This window comes from Cervus canadensis, chromosome 22 (genome assembly GCF_019320065.1).
Source record: "Cervus canadensis isolate Bull #8, Minnesota chromosome 22, ASM1932006v1, whole genome shotgun sequence".
Lineage (NCBI taxonomy): Eukaryota > Metazoa > Chordata > Mammalia > Artiodactyla > Cervidae > Cervus > Cervus canadensis.
The window spans coordinates 12,152,954-12,173,394 of NC_057407.1; the positions used below are offsets into that span (position 1 = coordinate 12,152,954).

A 20,441-nucleotide genomic window follows, 5' to 3' on the forward strand; every position below is an offset into this window, starting at 1 on the left:
TGGGATCTTAGTTCCCCACCAAGGGTCAGGCCTGTTTCACCTTCACCGCAAGGTGGGTTTGTAGCCTCTGGACCACCAGGGGAGTTCTTGTAATTTTCATTTTTGTGGTGTCTTTGGTTTTGGTATCAGGGTGATCGTGGCCTCGTAGAATGAGCTTGGGAGTATTCCTTCTTTGGCAGTTTTTTGGAAGGATTTCAGAAGGATAGGTGTTAAGTGTTGTCTAAATGCTTGATAGAATTCATCTGTGAGGCCATCTGGTCCTGGACTTTTGTTGGAAGTTTTTGAATCACAGTTTCAGAACTTGTGATTGGTCTGTTCATGTTTTCTGTTCCTTCCTGGTTCAGTCTTGGAAGGTTGTATTTTTCTAACAATTGGTCCATTTCTTCTAGATTGCCCATTTTATTGGCATATAGTTGCTTGTAGTAGTCTCTTATCCTTTGTACGTCCATGGTGCCAGTTGTAACTTACCCTTTTTCATTCCTAGTTGTTTTTTTTCTTAAAATAATTAATTTTTGGTTGTGCTATTTCTTTATTGCTGCATACAGTCTTTCTCTAGTTATGGTGAGCCAGGACCACTCTTTGTGGCAGTGCCTGGGCTTCCATTGCCGTGGCTCTCACGTAGCACCGGCCCTCACGTAGCACCGGCCCTAGGTGCGTGGGTTTCAGTGGCTGCAGCCCGAGGACTCAGTAGTTGTGGCTCGTAGACCGTGGAGTGTGTGCTGGCTTCAGTATTTGCTGCTCTTGGGCTCAGTCGTTGTGGCCCATGGGCTTGGTTGCTCCATGGCATGTGAAATCTTCCTGGACAGGGGTTCACACCAATGTCCCCTTGCCTTGGCAGGTGGATGTTCATGCACTGTACCACCAGGAAAGTCCCCGTTTCTAATTTTCTTGATTTGAGCCCTCTTCCTTTTTTTCTCCCTTTGAGTCTAAAGGTTTATCAGTTTTGTTCATCTTTTTATAGGACCCGTTTTTATTTTCATTGACCTTTTCTATTGTTTTCTTCATCTTTCTATCATTTATTTCTGCTCCGGTCATTATGATTTCTTTCCTTCTGCTAACATTGGGGTTTATTTGTTCTTTCTCTGGTTCACTTGTGGTGTGTGTGTGCGTGTGACTGCACTGGGTGTCTGCTCTGTGCGGGCTTTCTCGTTGTAGTGAGTGGGGTTACTCTGTAGTTGCGGTACATGGATTTCTCACTGAGGTAGCTTCTCATGTTGCAGAGCATGTGCCTTGGAGTACAGGCTCAAAAGTTGTGGCACATAGGCTTAGTAGTTCTGTGGCATGTGGGATCTTCCCAGACCAGGGATTGAACCCGTGTCCCCTGCATTTGGCAGGTGGATTCTTAACCACTGGACCACAAGGGAAGTGCCACAATTAGGTTGTTTATTTGAGATTTTTCCTTGTGTCCTGAGGTGAGATTGTATTGCTTCAGCTTCTCTCTTAGAACTGCTTTTGCTGCATCCCATAGGTTTTGGATTGTCGTGTTTTCATTGTCATTTATCTCTAGGTATTTTTTTTATTTCCTTTTCGATATCTTTGGTGATCCATTGGTTGTTGAGTAGCGTATTGTTCAGCCTCCATATATTTGTGGGTTTTTGCAGTTTTTTTCTTGTATCTGATTTCTGATCTTATAGTATTGTGGTTGGAAATGATGCCTGATATGTTTTCAGTTTTCTTAAATTTACTGAAGCTTGATTTATGGCCAAAGATAAGCTCTATCCTGGGGGATGTTCCATGTGCACTTGAAAGTGTATTTTGCTGCTTTCTAATGGAATGCTCTATAAACATCAGTAAGTCCATCTGGTCTATTGTATCTTTAATGCTTATACTTCCTTATTGATTTTCTGTCTGGATATCCACTGGTGTAAGTGGATATTAAAGTCCCATGCTATTATTTTTTTTCTTTTTCTTTCTTAGTATATAATTATATTTTATTGAAGTATAGTTGACTTACAGTGTTTCAGTTGGTGATTTAGTTATACATATACAAATACTTTATTTTTGAAATTATTTTCCATTATAGATTATTACAAGATATTGACTATAGTTCCCTGTGATGCACAGTAAACCTTTGTTGCTTTTGCCTATTTTTAATTAACAGTCTAAATTAATGGGGAACTCCAAGAGGGTTTATGCCAAGGGGTACCCTGCTGGCCTTCTGCTGCCAATGCCCCATTCCTGTGGCGAGCCCCTGTCCCTGTGGTGAGCCTCTGCCCAGCTCTGCCTGCATAGTAGTCCCTCCAATACTAGTAGGTAGTTTTAGTTCAGTCTCCTGTGAGGTCACTGTCCCTTTCCTCTGGATCTTCATGTATGAAAGGTTTTGTTTGTGCCCTCCAAGACTGGAGTCTGTGTTTCCCCCAGTCCTGTGGAAGTCTTGTAATTGAATCTCACTGACCTTCAAGGCCAGATTCCCTGGGGAGTACCATTTCTTTGTCAGATCCCCAGGCTGGGAAGCCTGATGTGGGGTTCAGAACCTTCGAAACAGTGGGAGAACTTCTTTGGTATTGTTCTCCAGGTTTTGAGTCACCCACCTGGTGGGCATGGGATTTGATTTTATCATGATTGTGCTCCTGCAGCCATTGGGCTGCGTCTTCCTCTTTGTTTTTGGACGTGGGGTATCTTTTTTTGGTGGGTTCCAGCATGCTCCTGTCAGCGGTTGCTCGACATCTGGTTGTGATTTTTTTGTGCTCTCACAGGAGGAGATGAGCAAATGCCCTTCTATTCTGCCGTCTTGAACTGGAAATGTTTTTCCATTCTCAAAGAGCTGCTTTAAAGAAAAAAAGTGATGTGGGTGGGTTAGTCTCCAAAGCCTCGACTGTTACTCTCATTTTTACACAAGAGGTTCCCCAACTGCATTTTATATATCCCTTTTCACAAGGGCAGTGGAGGCCAAGAGGTACTAGAATTTATTCGTATTTTTTAAATTTTTATTGGAATATGGTTGATTTATAATGTGTTACTTTGAGGTATACAGCAAAATAAATCAATTATACTTATATCTCCACTTTTTTAGATTCTTTCCCCACATAGGTCATCACAGGGGGCTCAGTAGAGTTCCTTGTGCTCTTCAGTAGTAGGTCCTTGTTCGTTATGTTTTATATATAATAGTGTGTTTATGTCAATCCCAAACTCCTGATGTATCCCTCTTCCCCATTTCCCCTTGGTGACTATAAGTTTGTTTTCTTCATCTATGACTCTTTTATAAATAAGTTCATTTGTACCATTATTTTTTTAGATTCCACATACAGCAATATGTGATGTTAGTCCTTATCTGACTTCATTCAGTATGACAATCTCTAGATCCATCCCATTGGGGCAAGTGACATGACATTCTTTTTTTTATGGCTGAATAATATTTCATTATTAACCTGTCAGTTGATATTTAGGTTTCTTACATGTCTTGGCTGTTGTAAAGAGTGCTGTAGTGAACACTGGGGTACATGTTATCTTTTTAAATTAGTCTTTCTCTGGATATATGTCCAGAAGTGGGCTTGTTGGATCATGTAGTAGGTCTGTATTTAGTTTTTTAAAGACCCTCTATACCATTCTCCATAATGGCTGTAACAATTTATATTCCTGCCAACAATGTAGGAGGGTTCCCTTTTCTCCTTACCCTCACAAGCATTTATTGTTTAGAGACTTTTTTTTTTTTTTTTCAAGAGATACAGGTTTAAAATATTCTGTTTGTTTATTTGGTTGCCCGGGTCTCGGTTGTGGAATGCAGGATGTTTGATCTTCGTTGCAGCGTGTGGGCTCTTCAAGTGCAGCACAGGGGAGTTTTTAGTTGTGTCATGCAAACTGTTACTTGTGGGATGTGGGATCTAGATTCCCGACCAGGGATCAAACCCAGGACCCCCAGCTTTGGGAGCGTGAAGTCTTAGCTACTGGATCACCAGGGACATCCCAGAAGACTTTTTTTTTAGTTTATTTTCCACTGGAGGATAGTTACTTTACAATGAATGTTGTGTTGGTTTCTGCCATATAATGGCATGAATCAGCCATAAGTACACATAGATCCCCTCCCTCTCAAACCTCCCTTCACCCCCCTGACCTTGCCCCACCCCTCTTGGTCGTCACAGCACGGGTTGGGCTCTGTCTGTGTGTCATACGGCAGCTTCCCACTAACTGTTACATACGGTAATATGTATGTTTCAGTGCGGCTCTTTCAGTCCATCCCATCCTCTCCTTCCCCTGGTGTGTCCACAGGCCTGTTCTCTATCTGCATCTCTGTTCCTGCCCTGCAGGTAGGTTTATCAGTGCTATTTTTCTAGATCCCACATATGTAGGTCAGTGTTCAATGTTTATTTTTCTCTTTCTGACTTAACATTGCTCTGTAACAGGCTCTAGGTTCATCCACGTCACTAGAACATCAAAAAAAATTTTTTATGGCTGAGTAATACTCCATTGTGGAGCTTCCCTGGTGGCTTAGTGGTAAAGAATCTGCCTGCCAGTGCAGGAGACTCAGGTTCAAATCCTGGGTTGGGAAGATCCCCTGGAGAAGGATCTTCTGGAAAGAAGTCAACCCACTCCAGTGTTCTTGCCTGGGAAATCACATGGACAGAGGAGTCTTGACAGACTACAGATCATGGGGTCGCAAAAGAATCAAATACAACTTAGTGATTAAAACAACAACAACAATATTCCATTGTGTATGTGTACCACAAATTCTTGATCCATTCATCTGTCAGTGGACATCTAGGTTGCTGTTGTAAATAGTGCTGCAGTGAACCTTGGTGTACATGTGTCTCTTTGGGCTATGATTTTCTCAGGGTGTATGCCCAGTAATGGGATTGTTGGGTCATATGGTAGTTTTATTCGTAGTTTTTCAAGGAATCTCCATACTGTTTTCCATAGTAGCTGTATCAATTTATAGTCCCACCAGCAGTGCAAGAGGGTTCCCTTTGTTTCACACCCTCTGTAGCATTTATTTATAGATTTTTTTGATGATAGCCATTCTGACTTGTGTGAGGTGATACCTCATTGTAGCTTTTTTCTTTTTTACTTTATGTATTTGACTGCCTTAGTTGTGACCCGTGAGATCTTTCTTGTGGCATGGGGGCTCCAGAGCATGCAGGCTTCAGTAGTTGTGACCTACAGGCTCTGGAGTGTGTGGGCTCAGTAGTTTTGGCTTATGGGTGTAGTTCCTCCATGACATGTGGGACCAGGGATTGTACACACATTGCCTGCATTGCAAGTCAGATTTGTAACCACTGGGCCACCAGAAATTCCCACCTGATTGTAGTTTTGATTTGCATTTCTCTGTCAGTTACTGATGTTGAGCATCTTTTCATGTGCCTCTGGGCCATCTGTATGTCTTCATTGGAGAGAGGTTAATTTAGGTCTTTATCCATAGTTTGATTGTGTGTTTGGTTTTGAGCTACATGAGCTGTTCTGTGTTTTGGAGATGTACAGCGTGAAGTAAGTCAGAGAAAAATAAATATTGTATATAATGTATATATGTGGAATCTAGAAGAATGGTACAGATGAACCTATTTGTCAGGCAGGACTAGAGACACAGATGTGGGTGTGGGAGGGTGGCTGGAAGGGGAGTGTGGAATGAATTGGGAGATTAGGATTCACATATTTACGCTACCGCATTTAAAAGAGAGCTAGTGTGAACCTGCTGTATAGCGCAGGGAGCTCAGCTTGGTCCTCTGTGATGACCTAGATGGGTGGGATCGGGGGTGGGAGGGAGGTGCGTGAGGAGGATGTATGTATACAGATAACTGATTCATTCATTCTACAGCAGAAGCTAACACAGCATTGTGGAGCAGTTATACTCCAATAAAATGTTTTCTGATCTTTCGTTGTTACTGTGTAGGAATGCAAGAGATTTCTGGGTGTTAATTTTCTATCCTGCAGATTTACCAGATTCATTGATGAGCTCTCGTAGTTTTCTGGTAGTGTCTTTAGGATTTTCTGTGTATCTGCAGTCAGTGACAGTGTTACTTTCTCTTTTCAATTTGGATTTCATTTCTTTTTCTTCTCTGATTGCTGTGACTACACTCTCCAGATCTGTGTTCCGTCAAATTGGTAAGAGTGGATATCAGGAGATCTTGGAGGAAATGTTCTGAGTTTTTCACCTTTGAGAATGATGTTAATTGTGGGTTTGTTGTATACAGTCTTTGTTTTGTTGAGGTAGATTCCTTCGATGCCCAGTTTCTGGAGAGTTTTTTTTCTTTTTAAACCATAAATGTGTGTGGGATTTTGTCAAAAACTTTTTCTACATCTGTTAAGGTGATCATACGGTTTTTTTCTTCTTCAGTTTGTTAATGTGATGTATCACATCGGTTGATTTGTTTATATTGAAAAACCTTTGCATCCCTGGAATAAATCCCACTTGATCATGGTGTGTGAAACTTTCATTGCATTGTTGGGCTTGGTTTGCTAGTGTTTTGCTGAGTTGGTTTTTTTTTTTTGCCTCTGGGTTATTGGCCCTTAATTTTTCTTTTTTTTTTTTTTTTCATTTATTTTAAGTTTTCTTTTTTTACTGTTTATTTATTTGGCTGCGTGACATCTTAGTTGTAGCACGCAGGATCTTTGTTGCGTTGTGCAGCATCTTTCATTGTGGCCCATGGACTCTAGTTGTGTGCAAGCTCAGTATTTGCAGTCCGTGGGGTCAGTTGCTCCAGCATGTGGGGTCTTAGTTCCCTTACCAAGGATTGAACCTGTGTCCCCCGCATTGCAGGATGGATTCTTGACCCCTGGACCACCAAGGAAGTTCTATAATTTTCTTTTTTTGTGATATCTTTGGTTTTGGCATCAGGGTGATGGTGGCCTCATAGAATGAGCTTGGGAGTGTTCCTTCTTCTGCACTTTTTTGGAAGAATATCAGAGGGATAGGTGTTAACTGTTGTGTAAATGTTTAATAAAATTCTCCTGTGAAGCTGTCTGGTCTTGGACTTTTGTTTATTGGAAGTTTTTGAATCAGTTTCAATTTTAGTACTTGTGATTGGTCTGTTTCTATTTTCTATTTCTTCCTGGTTCAATCTTGAAAAGTTGTACCTTTCTAAGAATTTGTCTATTTCTTCTAGGTTGTCCGTTTTATTGGTGTATGGTTGCTTGTGAAAGTTGCTCAGTTGTATCCGCCTCTTGGCAACTCCGTACACTGTAACCTGCCAGGCTCCTCTGTCCGTGGAATTCTCCAGGCAGGAGTACTGGAGTGGCTAGCTGTTTCTGTCTCCACGGGATCTTCCCAACCCAGGGATCAAACCCCATTCTCTCGCATTGCAGATTCTTTACGGTCTGAGCTACCAGGGAAGCCCAAGGATATTGGAGTGGATAGCCTATCCCTTCTCCAGTGCATATTGCTGACCCAGGAATTGAACCTGGGTCTCCTGCATTGCAGGTGGATTCTTTACCAGCTGAGCTACCAGGGAAGCCCCCCATAGTTGCTCATACGCTTACGATCCTTTGTATGTCCATGGTGTCAGTTGTAACATCCTTTTTCGTTCCTACTTTTTTTTAAAATAATTTTAATTTTGGGGTGCTGTGTCTTCATTGCCGCATACGTGCTTTCTCTCGTTGTGGTGAGCCGGGACTTCTCTTCGTTGTGGTCATTGCGGTGGCTTCTCACTGTGCAGTGTTGCGTAGCACAGGCTCTGGGTGCATGGGCTTCAGTCATTGCAGCCCCTGGACTCAGCAGTTGCTGCGTGTGGGCTCCAGGGCACGCAGGTCCAGTCATTGCAGCACACAAGCTCAGTAGTTGTGGCTTGTGGGCCCTGGTGCATGTGCTGGCTTTGGTGTTTGCTGCTCGTGGGCTCAGTGGTTGTGGCACATGGGCTTGGTTTCTCTGCGGCATGTGGAATCTTCCTGGACAGGGGATCAACCCAGTGTCCCCTTGCACTGGCAGGCAGATTCTTATCCATTGTACCACCGCAGAAGTCCCCACTTCTGGTTTTTTTAATTTGAGCCCTCTCCTTTTCTTTTCTCCCAATGAATTAAAAGGTTTATCAGTTTTGTTCATCTTTTCACAGGATCAGCTTTTAGTTTCATTGATCTTTCCAATTGTTTTATTCATTTCTATTTCATTTATTTCTGCTCTGTTCAATATAATTTAACTCCTTCTACTGACTTTGGAGTTTGTTCTTTCTCTAGTTCCTATAGGTGGGGTGTGTGTGTGTGTGTGAGATTGTCCTTGGTGTTTGTTAGGCACAGGCTTGTGTGTGTGTGAGAGAGAGACCCTTCTAGGTCTTTGCTGTGCGCAGGCTTTCTCTAGTTGCGGTGAGTGGGGATTACTCTCTAACTGCAGTGCATGGGCTTCTGATCGACGTGGCTTCTCTTGTTGGGGAGCATGCGTTCTAGAGTTCAGGCTGAGTAGTTGTAGCACACAGGCTTAGTAGCTCTGTGGCATGTGAGATCTTCCTGGACCAGCGATTGAACCCATGTTCCCTGCATTGGTAGGTGGGTTGTTAATCATTGGACCACCAGGGAAGTCCTGCAGTTAGGTTGTTTTTTTTTGTTTGTTTGTTTTTTGTTTTTTGTTTTTTTTTCTTTTTTTTTTTTTTTCTAGTTAGGTTGTTTATTTGAGATTTTTCTTGTGTCCTGAGGTAAGATTGTATTGCTGTCAACTTCCCTCTTAGAACTGCTTTTGCTGGATCCCATAGGTTTTGGATTGTCATGTTTTCATTTTCATTTGTCTCTAGGTATTTTTTATTTATTCTTTGATTTCTTTAGTGATTCATTGGCTATTTCATAACATATTGTTTAACCTCCATATGTTTGTGGGGGTTTGCAGTTGTTTTTTTTTCTTGTATTTGATTTATAATCTTACAGCATTGTGGTTGGAAAAGATAGTTGGTGTGATTTTAGTTTTCTTGAATTTACTGAGGCTTGATTTGTGGCCAAAGACAGGATCTGTCCTGTAGAATGTTCTATGTGTGCTTGAAAAGAAAGTGTATGCTGTTTTCAAATGGAATGCCCTATAAATATTAGTTAAGTCCATCTAGTCTAATGTATCTTTAAGGCTGGTGTTTCTTTATTGATTTTCTGTCTGGATGATCTGTCCGTTGAGTTTCCTGCTATTATTATATTACTGTTGATTTCCCCCTTCTTTACCAGCAGAGCCACCACAGAAGCCCTTATGACCATTAGCATTTGTTTTATGTTTATACTGAGGTGCTCCTGTATTGGGTACATACATGTACTTGAAATTGTTGTGTCTTCTTGGATTGATCCCTTGATCAATATGTAGTGTCCTTCCTTGTCTTTTTAATATTTATGTATTTACTTGGCTACACCAGCTCTTAGGTACAGCACATAGAATCTTTGATCTTTGTTGTATCCTGCGTGATCTTTAGTTGCAGCATACAAACTCTTTGTCTGTTGGATCTAGTTTTCTGACCAGGGATCAAACCCCAAGCCTTGTGTTGAGAGTGAGGGTTAGCCACTTGACCACCAGGGAAATCCCATTTCCTTATCTCTTGTAACAGTTGTTATTTTAAGGTCTGTTTTGTCTGATATGTATATTGCTATTTCAGCTTTCTTTTGATTTCCATTTGCATGGAATATCTTTTTCTATCCCCTCACTTTCAGTCTGTATGTGTCCCTAAGTCTGATGGGTCTCTTGTAGACAGCATATATATGGGTCTTATTTTGTATCCATTCAGCCAGTTTGTGCCTTTTGTTTGGAGCATTTATTTAAATTTTACATTTAAGGTAATTATTGATAATACATGCTCTTATTGCCATTTTTCTTAATTGATTAGGATTTGTTTTTGTTGGTCTTCTTTTGTTCTCTTGTGGTTTGATGACTATCTTTAGTGTTGTGTTTGAGTTGCCTTTTTCTTTTTTGTTTGTGTATCTGTTACAGATTTTTGGTTGCAGTTCCCATGAGGTTTGGATTCTTTTGTGTTTGTACTTTGGCTGCACCCGTTGGGGCTTGTGGCACCCTTGTTGTGGGCCATGGGAACTTTCATTGTGGCACTCAGTCTCAATCACTGTGTGGAATGTGGGATCCTAGTTCCCCGAGGAGGGATCAAACCCGAGTCCCTTGCATTGCAAGGCAGATTCTTAACCACTCGACCACCAGGGAAGTCCCCCTTGAGATTTTGCTATAGCAGTCTTTGTGCATGGTGGTTTTAAGTTGCTGGTCTCTTGATTTCAAGAGTAATTCTGATTTCCTGTATTTGTACTCCCCTCGTGGTTGCTGATTTTGATATGATATTTGTGTGTGGATGGTTTCCTACTATTACTTCATGTTTGCCTTTATTGTTGAGCTTTCCCAATTGTGCTTTTCTTGTTTCTAGTTTTGGCCTCCCCACCCCCATCCCCGATGGCATGTGTGTGTGTGTGTGTGCGCGTGCGTGCATGCTAAGTTGCTTTGGTCATGTCCAGTTCTTTGTGACCCTGTGGACTGTAGCCTACCAGGCTCCCCTATTCATGGGATTCTCCAGGCAAGAGTACTAGAGTGGGTTGCCATGTCCCCCTCCAGGCAATCTTCCTGACCCAGGGATCGAACTCTGCATTGGCAGGTGTGTTCTTTACAGTTTACCATCTGCCCCGCCCCCCACCCCTGCCCCCAAAAGTTCCTTCAGCATTTGTTGTAAGGCTAGTTTGGTGGTGTTGTATTCTCTTAATTTTTGCTCATCTGTAAAACTTTTGATTTCTCTGAATCTGAATGAAAACCTTACTGGGTAGAGTATTCTTGATTGTAGGTTTATCTCTTTCATCACTTTAAATATATTTTGCCACTCTCTTCTGGCTTGCAGTTTCTGCTGAAAAACCATCTGATAACCTTATGGGGATTTCCTTGTGTGTTATTCATTACTTTTCCCTTTTGATTTTAATATTTTTTCTTTGTATTTGACTTTTGTCAATTTGACTAATATGTGTTTTAGCATGTTCCTCCTTGGGTTTATCCTGTATGGAACTCTGCACTTCCTGGACTTGAATGACTGTTTCCTTTCCCATTTTAGGGAAGTTTTTGGCTATAATCTCTTCAAATGTTTTCTCAGGCCCTCTCCCTGTCTCTTTTTCTTCTGGAACCCTATAATGTGGATGTTGGTATGTTTAGTGTTGTCCCAGAGGTCTCTAAGACATTTCTTATTTCTCTTCATTCTTTTTACTTTATTCTGTCCTGTGGCAGCAATTTCCATTTTCTTTGTTCTGTTCTGTGGCAGTGATTTCCACTTCTCTGTCTTCCAGCTCACTTACTCATTCTTCTGCCTCAGTTATTTTGCTATTGATTTTTTTCTAGTGTATTTTTCCTTTCACTTATTGTATTATTCATCTCTCTGTTCTTTTAACCTTCTGTCTCTTTGTTAAACATTTCTTGTATCCTCTTGGTCTGTGCCTCCATTCTTTTTCTGAGACTTTGAATCATTTTTACTGTTACTATGAATTCTTTCTCGGGTAGATTGCCTATCTCTGGAGGAGCTTGAATTTAAATGTGAAGGTCCTCAGACCCACCTATCCCACTCCCTACCCCTCTCAAGGTCACTGGGTTCCCCTGAAGGAAACTGTTTGTCAAGTTAGTCCACGCCCTTGAGCACTCATTGCCTTTGGGGCTTGTGGCCAGTGTCTATAGGACTGAGACACATCTTCATGACGTGGGCAGGATTGCACTGAATGCCTGTGGTCTGGGCCCTTGGAAGTGTGGCTGTCCCAGCCTTCCAGCACTTCAGCTCCCTATCAGGGTGCTTGCTAGGAGCAGGCTTGGTTAGGATGCTTGTGAGACCCATGCATTGGTTCCTCAAGACCAGGGGGACAGCAGCAGAATCTGGATGTGGGAGGTGGGGGCATCCCAGCCCAGCATGCCACTGACCTGGCCTCTCCCCACACAGCCCCGAGCACGCGGAGCCAGAGGTCCAGGTGGTGCCTGGGTCTGGCCAGATCATCTTCCTGCCCTTCACCTGCATTGGCTACACTGCCACCAACCAGGACTTCATCCAGCGCCTGAGCACGCTCATCCGGCAGGCTATCGAGCGGCAGCTCCCGGCTTGGATCGAGGCCGCCAACCAGCGAGAGGAGGGCCAGGGGGAGCAGGGCGAGGAGGAGGAGGAGGAGGAGGAGGTTGCTGAGAACCGCTACTTCGAAATGGGGCCCCCGGACGCAGAGGAAGAGGAGGAGGGTGGGCCAGGCGAGGAAGAGGAAGAAGAGGAGGAGGAGGAGGAGGAGGAGGCGGCTGAGGAGGAGCGCCTGGCTCTGGAGTGGGCGCTGGGCGCAGACGAGGATTTCCTGCTGGACCACATCCGCATCCTCAAGGTGCTCTGGTGCTTCCTGATCCACGTGCAGGGCAGCATCCGCCAGTTCGCCGCCTGCCTCGTGCTCACTGACTTCGGCATCGCCGTCTTCGAGATCCCACACCAGGAGTCGCGGGGCAGCAGCCAGCACATCCTGTCCTCGCTGCGCTTCGTGTTCTGCTTCCCGCACGGCGACCTCACCGAGTTCGGCTTCCTCATGCCGGAGCTGTGCCTGGTGCTGAAGGTGCGGCACAGCGAGAACACGCTCTTCATCATCTCGGACGCCGCCCACCTGCACGAGTTCCACGCCGACCTGCGCGCCTGCTTCGCCCCGCAGCACGTGGCCATGCTGTGTAGCCCCGCGCTCTACGGCAGCCACACCAGCCTGCAGGAGTTCCTGCGCCAGCTGCTCACCTTCTACAAGGTGGCGGGCGGCTGCCAGGAGTGCAGCCAGGGCTGCTTTCCCGTCTACCTGGTCTACAGCGACAAGCGCATGGTGCAGACAGCCGCCGGGGACTACTCGGGCAACATCGAGTGGGCCAGCTGCACCCTCTGCTCGGCCGTGCGGCGCTCCTGCTGCGCGCCCTCCGAGGCCGTCAAGTCCGCCGCCATCCCCTACTGGCTGCTGCTCACGCCCCAGCACCTCAACGTCATCAAGGCCGACTTCAATCCCATGCCCAACCGGGGCACCCACAACTGCCGCAACCGCAACAGCTTCAAGCTCAGCCGCGTGCCGCTCTCCACCGTGCTGCTGGACCCCACGCGCAGCTGCACCCAGCCGCGGGGCGCCTTCGCGGACGGCCACGTGCTCGAGCTGCTCGTGGGCTACCGCTTCGTCACCGCCATCTTCGTGCTGCCCCACGAGAAGTTCCATTTCCTGCGCATCTACAACCAGCTGCGGGCCTCGCTGCAGGACCTGAAGACCGTGGTCATCGCCAAGACCCCTGGAACCGGGGGCGGGCCTCAGAGCCCCCTCGTGGATGGCCAGCCTGCCGAGGGCAGGGCCAGGTGAGACCGAGCACGCGCTTCTGGGGGCCAGGGGCCAGGGGGCTGGCTGAGACCACTCCACTCACACACCCGGGTCTCTCACCCCCGTCAGCATTGCCCTTGGCTCCCTCAGGCTTGGTTCTGGGCTGCTCCTTATCTCCCAGGCTCCAGGAGAGGTCCTTCTCTGTGGAAGGACACTGGGCCTGTAAGGGGCCCAGTTCTCTGCCACTTAGAGCCCTGCGTGGCTGGGCCTCCAGGCTTCTGCTCCCACCTTGCCTGGCCCTCCCCACTGGGCCCAAGCATGGCCTCTAGGCCTCACCCGTGTCCCCTCGCCCCTGGGCTCCCAGTCCCGTGGTTGGCTTTCTGAGCTGGGCTGGGGGAGCTGCTGCTGGCACTGCCTGCTGCTGACCCCCAGCTTCAAGCCTTACCCTTTGGTGAGCCGTACACTCCTTCCTCCTCAGGAGGACCCGGGTTGCTCAGGGGCCCACTCTGTGTAATTTTGTGAGACCCTTCCAGAGGAACCTGTTGGCTGAGAGCAGCAAGGTCTGAGTGTGTAAGCGGGGTGGTCACTTTGTGCAGAGCTCCTGCTCTTCTGGGGGAGACTGAGGTGCAGAGAGAGGAGGAATTCGCATCCCTGTGTTTGTCGTCTTCACTTTTCCCTCCTTCCCCTGCTCCTGCTGCTGAGCCGGCTCCCCTCAGAGCTGCCTGGGCTTGGGGTAGAGTAGCCTGTGAGGGGGACTGTGGTCACACCCACGGTTCATCCCTGCCTCGGGCTCAAGAGGCTCCATGTGCCCTTCAGGGTGCCCCTTTCTCCTGTGACTTCCTCCAGCTTCATGTATGATGGGGCTTCGGGGAGCTGCTTGTGCCAGAGGGCCTCGCGAGGCTGTCTCTCCGCCTCCCTGCCCCCACGATGGGGCTTCAGATGGGGACACCTTGTCTTGTTTCCCTGCCGCCCCCAAACCCGGCCGGACCTTGCCCACAGCGGGGACTGCACACAGAAAGCAGGCACCCTGCTTCACCCCGCAGATGCGCATCTGCCCCAGGCCAGCAGGAGGAGAGCCTGGGAGGCTTGGGGGGATTTGGCCCCGTGCCAGATCAGGGCCCCAGGGATCTCTTTCAACAGACAGCTGTTCGATTGAGAGGATGATATCCAGGACTCCCCACTGACATGAGCCCGGGCTTGTGGGTGTGTAGGCTGGTTGCAGGGGGCTCCCAACATATACGAGGATTCTTTCTGAGTGTTGTTGGACCTGGTGCTTGGAACAGTCGGGGGAAAATCCAGTGTGGCTACATGCAGTGGTGGCCAAGGTGGGTGAGATCCTGGGACACCTGAGGAGGCCTCAAAGGCAGATTGAGGAAAGGTTGAGTTTTTCTTTCTCAACTCCATGTGCCCCAATCTCCCAGCCCTGGGCACCTTGGTCCACACTCTGGACTCTGGAGTGGCATTGTGATACCTCTGCCACCTTTTCAGAATGATGTTTCAGCCCGTGGGTCACAGCTGCCTGTCTCAGCCTTGGTCCGTCCTCCCATCTCCCTCCCAAGAGCAGGGGCCTGGGTATCTTTCCCTTTGCTCTTGCCATGAGGAACCAAGCTGAGATCCCCAGCTGGCCCCAGAGGTGGTGTGTGGTGCACGTGGTCCCCTCACGCTGAGGCTCACGTGGACTGGGTGTCTGCATTTGGGGCCCGCATGTTAATGTGGTGTTTCTGGGGGGAATTGGGATATGTAGCGGTGACCAGAATCTCCAAGATGCTCCAGCAGAGACTGCAGCCCCGGCCCTGGCGGAGGTCCCAGCTCTCACTCCAGGAGAGGCCTCAGCCCCCAGCCCGGCAAAGGCCCCAGCTCCAGCAGAGGCCTCAGTGCCAGCTCTGGTTCCAGTGGAGGTCCCCGCGGAGGCTGAGGCCTCAGCAGAGATCCCAGCGGAGGCCTCAGCCTCAGTGGAGGCCCTGGCCCAAGCAGAGGCCCCTGCACAGTACCCAAGTGAGCCCCTGATCCGGTCCACGTCGGAGGACAATCAGATCCCGTCACACCTGCCCGCCTGCCCGTCTCTCCAGCACATCGCCAGCCTGCGTGGACGGGCCGTGGTTGAGTTCTTCCACAGCAGCATTGCCGAGGTAGGGCTGGCACACCTGTGGAGGAAGGTGGCTCGGTTGCCCCGGAGCTGCAGCAGGCTCGCCTTGGGCTCAGCTTTGGGTTCCCAGCCTTCTCTGTGCTGGCTTTTCCCCAGCTTCAGCTCTTCACAGTTTTGAGAACCTGAGTAGGGAGGACCCGGACTGCCCTCCCCTGGCCAGTTGTCCCCCGCATCGCTGCCTCCCCCTGTGGCCTGTGCCTCCCCCCGCCTCGGTCCCTGGGCAGACCCTACCGCATACCATCCCCCGCTCCTCACCTCCTCTCTCCTGTATTTATACATTCGTTGACAAGACGCGGTAGAGTCCCATGCCACCCCGGGGCAGCAGGTCACCAGCCAGTGGGGCTGGTGGAAGCCCCTTCCCAGAAGCCTGGAGGAGGAGCCGCACACCCTGGTCACCTGCTGTCCTGCAGCCCCAACCGGCCCCTCTGTGTCCAGGTGGAAAACGAGGAGCTGCGGCACCTCCTGTGGTCATCGGTGGTGTTCTACCAGACGCCGGGGCTGGAGGTGACCGCCTGCGTGCTGCTATCTACCAAGGCCGTGTACTTCGTGCTGCATGACGGCCTCCGCCGCTACTTCTCGGAGCCGCTGCAGGGTGGGCACTGGGGCCCGAGGGGGCAGGAGGGCTGCTGTCTCCGGACCCCTGTGCGACCTGAGGAAGCAGTGGTTTGGCTGCACGGGGCTGAGACTCTTCAGAGGGAGGCGGGTGATGTCAGCACTTTGCTTCTGGAGCTGGCAGAAGGGATGTAAAGCCAGGTGTGAATGCACCCAGCCAGGCCCCTGAGGGACTGGGACCCAAGCGTGACCAGGGAGGTTGGGCAGCCTCTGCTCCTTGGGGCTTCGGTGGATTCCTCAGCCAGCGGGCTGTCCTAGGACTCCTGGTGTGTCCAGCACACCAGGCACGCTCAGACTGTAGAACACATTTCCCATGAGGTCTTGTGTGTGCAGAGGCGATGGTGGCTTCTTGCCAGGCCTCAGCAGGCCAGGCCATCAAGGGGGCCCTTTCCTGCTCCAGGCAGCTGCGTACCTAGGAGCCACCACCACATTCGGTCCCTTTCTCCCTATCACAGATTTCTGGCATCAGAAAAACACCGACTACAACAACAGCCCCTTCCACATTTCTCAGTGCTTTGTTTTGAAACTCAGCGACCTGCAGGTAGTCAACGTTGGGCTTTTCGACCAGTATTTCCGGCTGACGGGTGAGTGGCCACTCTGCTTTGTCCTGTTTTGGGTGAAGGCCAGTGTCCCCAGCAGGCTTCCACCTTCACACACGGGTGCATTATTGCAGGCAGAGTTATGTGTCTGCTCACAGGCCAGTTCACCGGAGCGGGAGGAAGCCGCTTCAGGAACTGCTGAGAGAGCAGAACTCACCCCCAGGACTTGGAGCGGGAGGCCAGGGGCCGAGGCTGCGAAGTGCTGGGTGGGCGGGCAGAGTGGGCCCTGGGCTCTCGGGCAGGATGTGTCTGATTCATACTTCCTGAAGAGAGAAAGCTAAGCTCTTTCCCTAATGCCTCTGTATCCCCTTCCAGAAAAATGTCACAGCCCTTCCGGCCTGAGAAACGGCTGTCTCCCCAGGCCCCGTGATGCTTCCCCACGTGGGCTCTCCTGGCCCCGGCTCTGTGGTCCTCAGGTCCAGGCTGACCTGCCGGAGACTGGAGAAGACTGCAGGGGTGGGCCGGGGCCGGGGGAGCGGCGACCTGCGGTCATGGCTGTGCCTCTCTTGCAGGCCCCTGCGCGGCGCAGGTGGTTACCTGCCTGACACGGGACAGCTACCTGACTCACCGCTTCCTCCAGCACCTCATGGCTGTGCTGTCCTTGCTCGAGCGCACACCCTCACCTGAGCCTGTGGACAGAGACTTCTATTCTGAGTTTGGAAACAAGACCACAGGTACCCCGCCCAGCTCAGGTCTCTTGCCGACCCTGAGGGCTGTAGCAGGCCCCAGGACAGCGTCCCTGCGCCCCAGCAGCCTCTCTGCTCCTAGCTCTCTCTTCCTGCTTAGTCAGCTAGAGTTTCCCATGGTTTGGGGTTTTTTTTGGCTGTCAGGCTGTCATGGATCTCTGTTGCTGCACGCAGGCTTTCTCTGGTTGTGGCGAGCAGAGGCGCTCTTGTCCTGGTGTGTGGGCTTCCCACTGCAGTGGCTTCTCCTGTTGCGCAGCGTGGGCTCTTGTTGCGTGGGCTTCCGTAGTGGCAGTGTGTGGGCTCCGTAATTGTGGCTCATGGGCTCCAGAGTGCAGGCTTTGTAGCTGTGGGCCCAGGCTCCATGGCATGTGAAATCAATCTCCCTGAACCAGAGTTCGAACCAGTGTCCCCTGCATTATTGCAAAGCGGTTTCTGAACCACTGGACCACCAAGGAAGCCCTCCATGGACTTTTCCATGGCAGAGTCTCTGTGCCAGCAAATCCACAGCCATTCAGCAGGTGCATTTCTGTGTCTGCCCTGCTCTGAGCTGCTGGCCTGAGGGTCTCAGACCGAGCGGGGGTGGGGCTTGGATCACTCTCTCCTGCTTCTGACGGTCATGTGACTCATGCTGCCGTCTCTGGGGGCCTTGGGGCTGCTGGTGAGCCCAGCACCACCACAGGCCAGTTCCAGCCTGCAGCCCTGGTGGCATCTCTCTCTTCAGGGAAGATGGAGAACTATGAGCTGATCCACTCGAGCCGCGTCAAGTTCACCTACCCCAGCGAGGAGGAGGTCGGAGACCTGACGTTCACTGTGGCCCAGAAGATGGCTGCCCCAGAGAAGGCGCCGGCCCTCAGCATCCTGCTGTATGTGCAGGCCTTCCAGGTGGGCTCACCGCAGCCAGGGCGCTACAGGGGCTTGCTGCGCCCCAAAACGCTCCTGCTCACCAGCGCTGAGATCTTCCTCCTGGACGAGGACTTTGTCCACTACCCGCTGCCCGAGTTCGCCAAAGAGCCGCCACAGAGGGACCGGTACCGGCTGGACGACGGGCGCCGCGTCCGGGACCTGGACCGCGTGCTCATGGGCTACCAGACATACCCGCAGGCCCTCACCCTGGTCTTTGATGATGTGCAGGGCCACGACCTCATGGGCAACGTCACCCTGGACCACTTCGGGGAGGTGCCAGGTGGCCTGGCCGGAGGCGGCCAGGGCCGTGAGGTCCAGTGGCAGGTGTTTGTCCCCAGCGCCGAGAGCCGAGAGAAGCTCATCTCGCTGTTGGCCCGTCAGTGGGAGGCCCTGTGTGGCCGGGAGCTGCCCGTGGAGCTCACCGGCTAGGCCCGCCCGGGTGGGCTGGCCCTTGCTGCCCGCCGTGTCTGGCCCGGTGTCCACCCAGGGCCGGGAAGCAGGCCATCTTCACTGTTTTTAAAATGTGCTCTCTTTCGATTCCTTCGTTTGACTGTCCTCCCAGAGAATGTGACACCTGTGTTCAGTCGATTCTTTCTAATCTTGGGAGTGAGAGCGCCGGCCCCCCCAGGGCCTCCATGCGCTGCCAGCCTCCCGCAGATCTGTCGCCTGCCCCTCGTGCTGTGTGGCCGGGCACGCCAGTGTCGTGTCTTCTGTCGTGAGACCGCTGTTAATCTGTGGCGCCGTGGGTCTGGTTTACTCTTCTGCGCGTCCTTTCCTGAGATGTCAAGTCCAGTCTTGTTGCTATTGCTGTCATTGTGGACATTTGCTGCTAATTATGAAGCCGACAGTGAAATGCACATTGAAGGCTCCCACCCCACACAGTTTTCCAGAGGGGAGGCCTCTCCTGGTCCAGACTAGCGGGAGAGCCCCATGGGGGCGGAGGCTGCCAGGCCCTGGGGCTGAGAGGGCTGGGGGCAGGGGACCTAGAGCTGCCAGCACCAAGTGTGATTCCTGTTGCCTATTTTCTCTATTCCAGTAAAGCCAAGTTTGACACAGTCTGGGTCTTTTATTTCAAGGGCCACTAGGGTCCCAGCAGGGCATTGGTGCAGGGCATGGTTGGCCTGAGGGAGAGAGGGTGCCATAGAGACATAAGAAGGTGAGCTACTGGGGGAACGGAGTGGGGAGGAGGCTGCAAGGGAGCGGCTCTCCCAGGGCCGGGTACTGGATGGGTTTCTGAGGAGCCTGGGACAGGGGAGATAGAAGCGGCTTTTTGGACAGGCCCCTGCTGGGCTGTGGCTAAACCAGGAGCCTCAGGGCAAACCGGAAGCTCCTTAGGAGCCCCTGGCACCCCAGCTGCTGCCCTGCCCCCTCAGGTCTGGAATGTCACCCCCAGCCTGCTGTGAGGGTCGGGCCTGGAGTCTGGGACAGCTCTCTGTGTGGGGTCTCGGGGTCTCACCAGGATGGCCTGCAGAGGAGGTAGCCCTGGTGGTGGCTAGCGGGGAGGAGGACCCCGTGCTGTCCGTGTCTGGGCTCATCTCCTGAGAGGTGGTTTGCTTCAGGGAGCCCTGCCGAGGTAGAACATGAGGTTTCTGTGGGAGGCAGCCCCTGTGCCCCGTCCTTCCTCAACCCATTCCTGCCCCGCAGCAGGGTTCCCGAGGCCCGCTCTCCTCTCCCTCATCCTGGCCCCGTCAGGAGCCTTGGGTCCTAAGGTTGCAGGACCATTCAGGACGAGCAGCACTGGGGGTGGAGGGGGGGGTCAGCCTGGCTCCCAGGCCTGCCCCTCCTCAGTTTCCCTGGTGCAGCACAGTGGGGAATCCTCGCCCGGAGGGCCCATGACTCTCAGGAAGCCTCTGGCAGATGGGGGCAGCCACCAAGCGGAGGTTCTCCCCTTTCACCTCCCCTCAGCCAGATGTTGAAGATGAGCCCCATAGCCTCTCAGCTGGTACAGGAGGGGGCAGTGCCAAGGCCCCTTCATTGGTCTTCATTGGTCACATCATCCATAAATGGAGAGTTATAGTCCAGAGGCAGGGCCCACCACGCGTACACCTGGACTGCTGTTCCCAGACCCTGCAGCCCAACAGGTAAGTCCAGACCCCAGCCTGGGTCCATGAGGACAGGACCTAGCCGGGGTCATCTGCAGTGTAGTCGGGGGCAGGGTACCCCACAAGCCACAGACCTGGGATTGGATCCTTCCACTGGTTAGCCGAGCAATCTTGGATGAAATTCCCTACCCCTCTGAGCCTCCATTCATCCCACCAATCTGAACGGAATATCTGTGTGTGAATCAGCCAGACTCCATCCCTGCTCTCCCATAGCTGACATTCCAGCAGGGGATGGAAAATA

General features: G+C 50.6%; 1 protein-coding gene across 1 annotated transcript in view; it reads left to right on the forward strand.

The window, feature by feature from the left end:
* NISCH (nischarin) overlaps positions 1-19,153 on the forward strand; it is a 63,759-nt gene extending 44,606 nt beyond the window's left edge. Inside the window, exons 16-21 of the mRNA XM_043442524.1 lie at positions 11,784-13,190; positions 14,897-15,281; positions 15,734-15,890; positions 16,366-16,494; positions 17,022-17,183; positions 17,917-19,153. Of these exons, the coding sequence (XP_043298459.1) occupies positions 11,784-13,190; positions 14,897-15,281; positions 15,734-15,890; positions 16,366-16,494; positions 17,022-17,183; positions 17,917-18,527 (2,851 nt within the window). The 3' untranslated portion in view covers positions 18,528-19,153. The remainder of the gene's footprint in view (positions 1-11,783; positions 13,191-14,896; positions 15,282-15,733; positions 15,891-16,365; positions 16,495-17,021; positions 17,184-17,916) is intronic.
* The last annotated feature ends 1,288 nt before the right edge of the window (positions 19,154-20,441 follow it).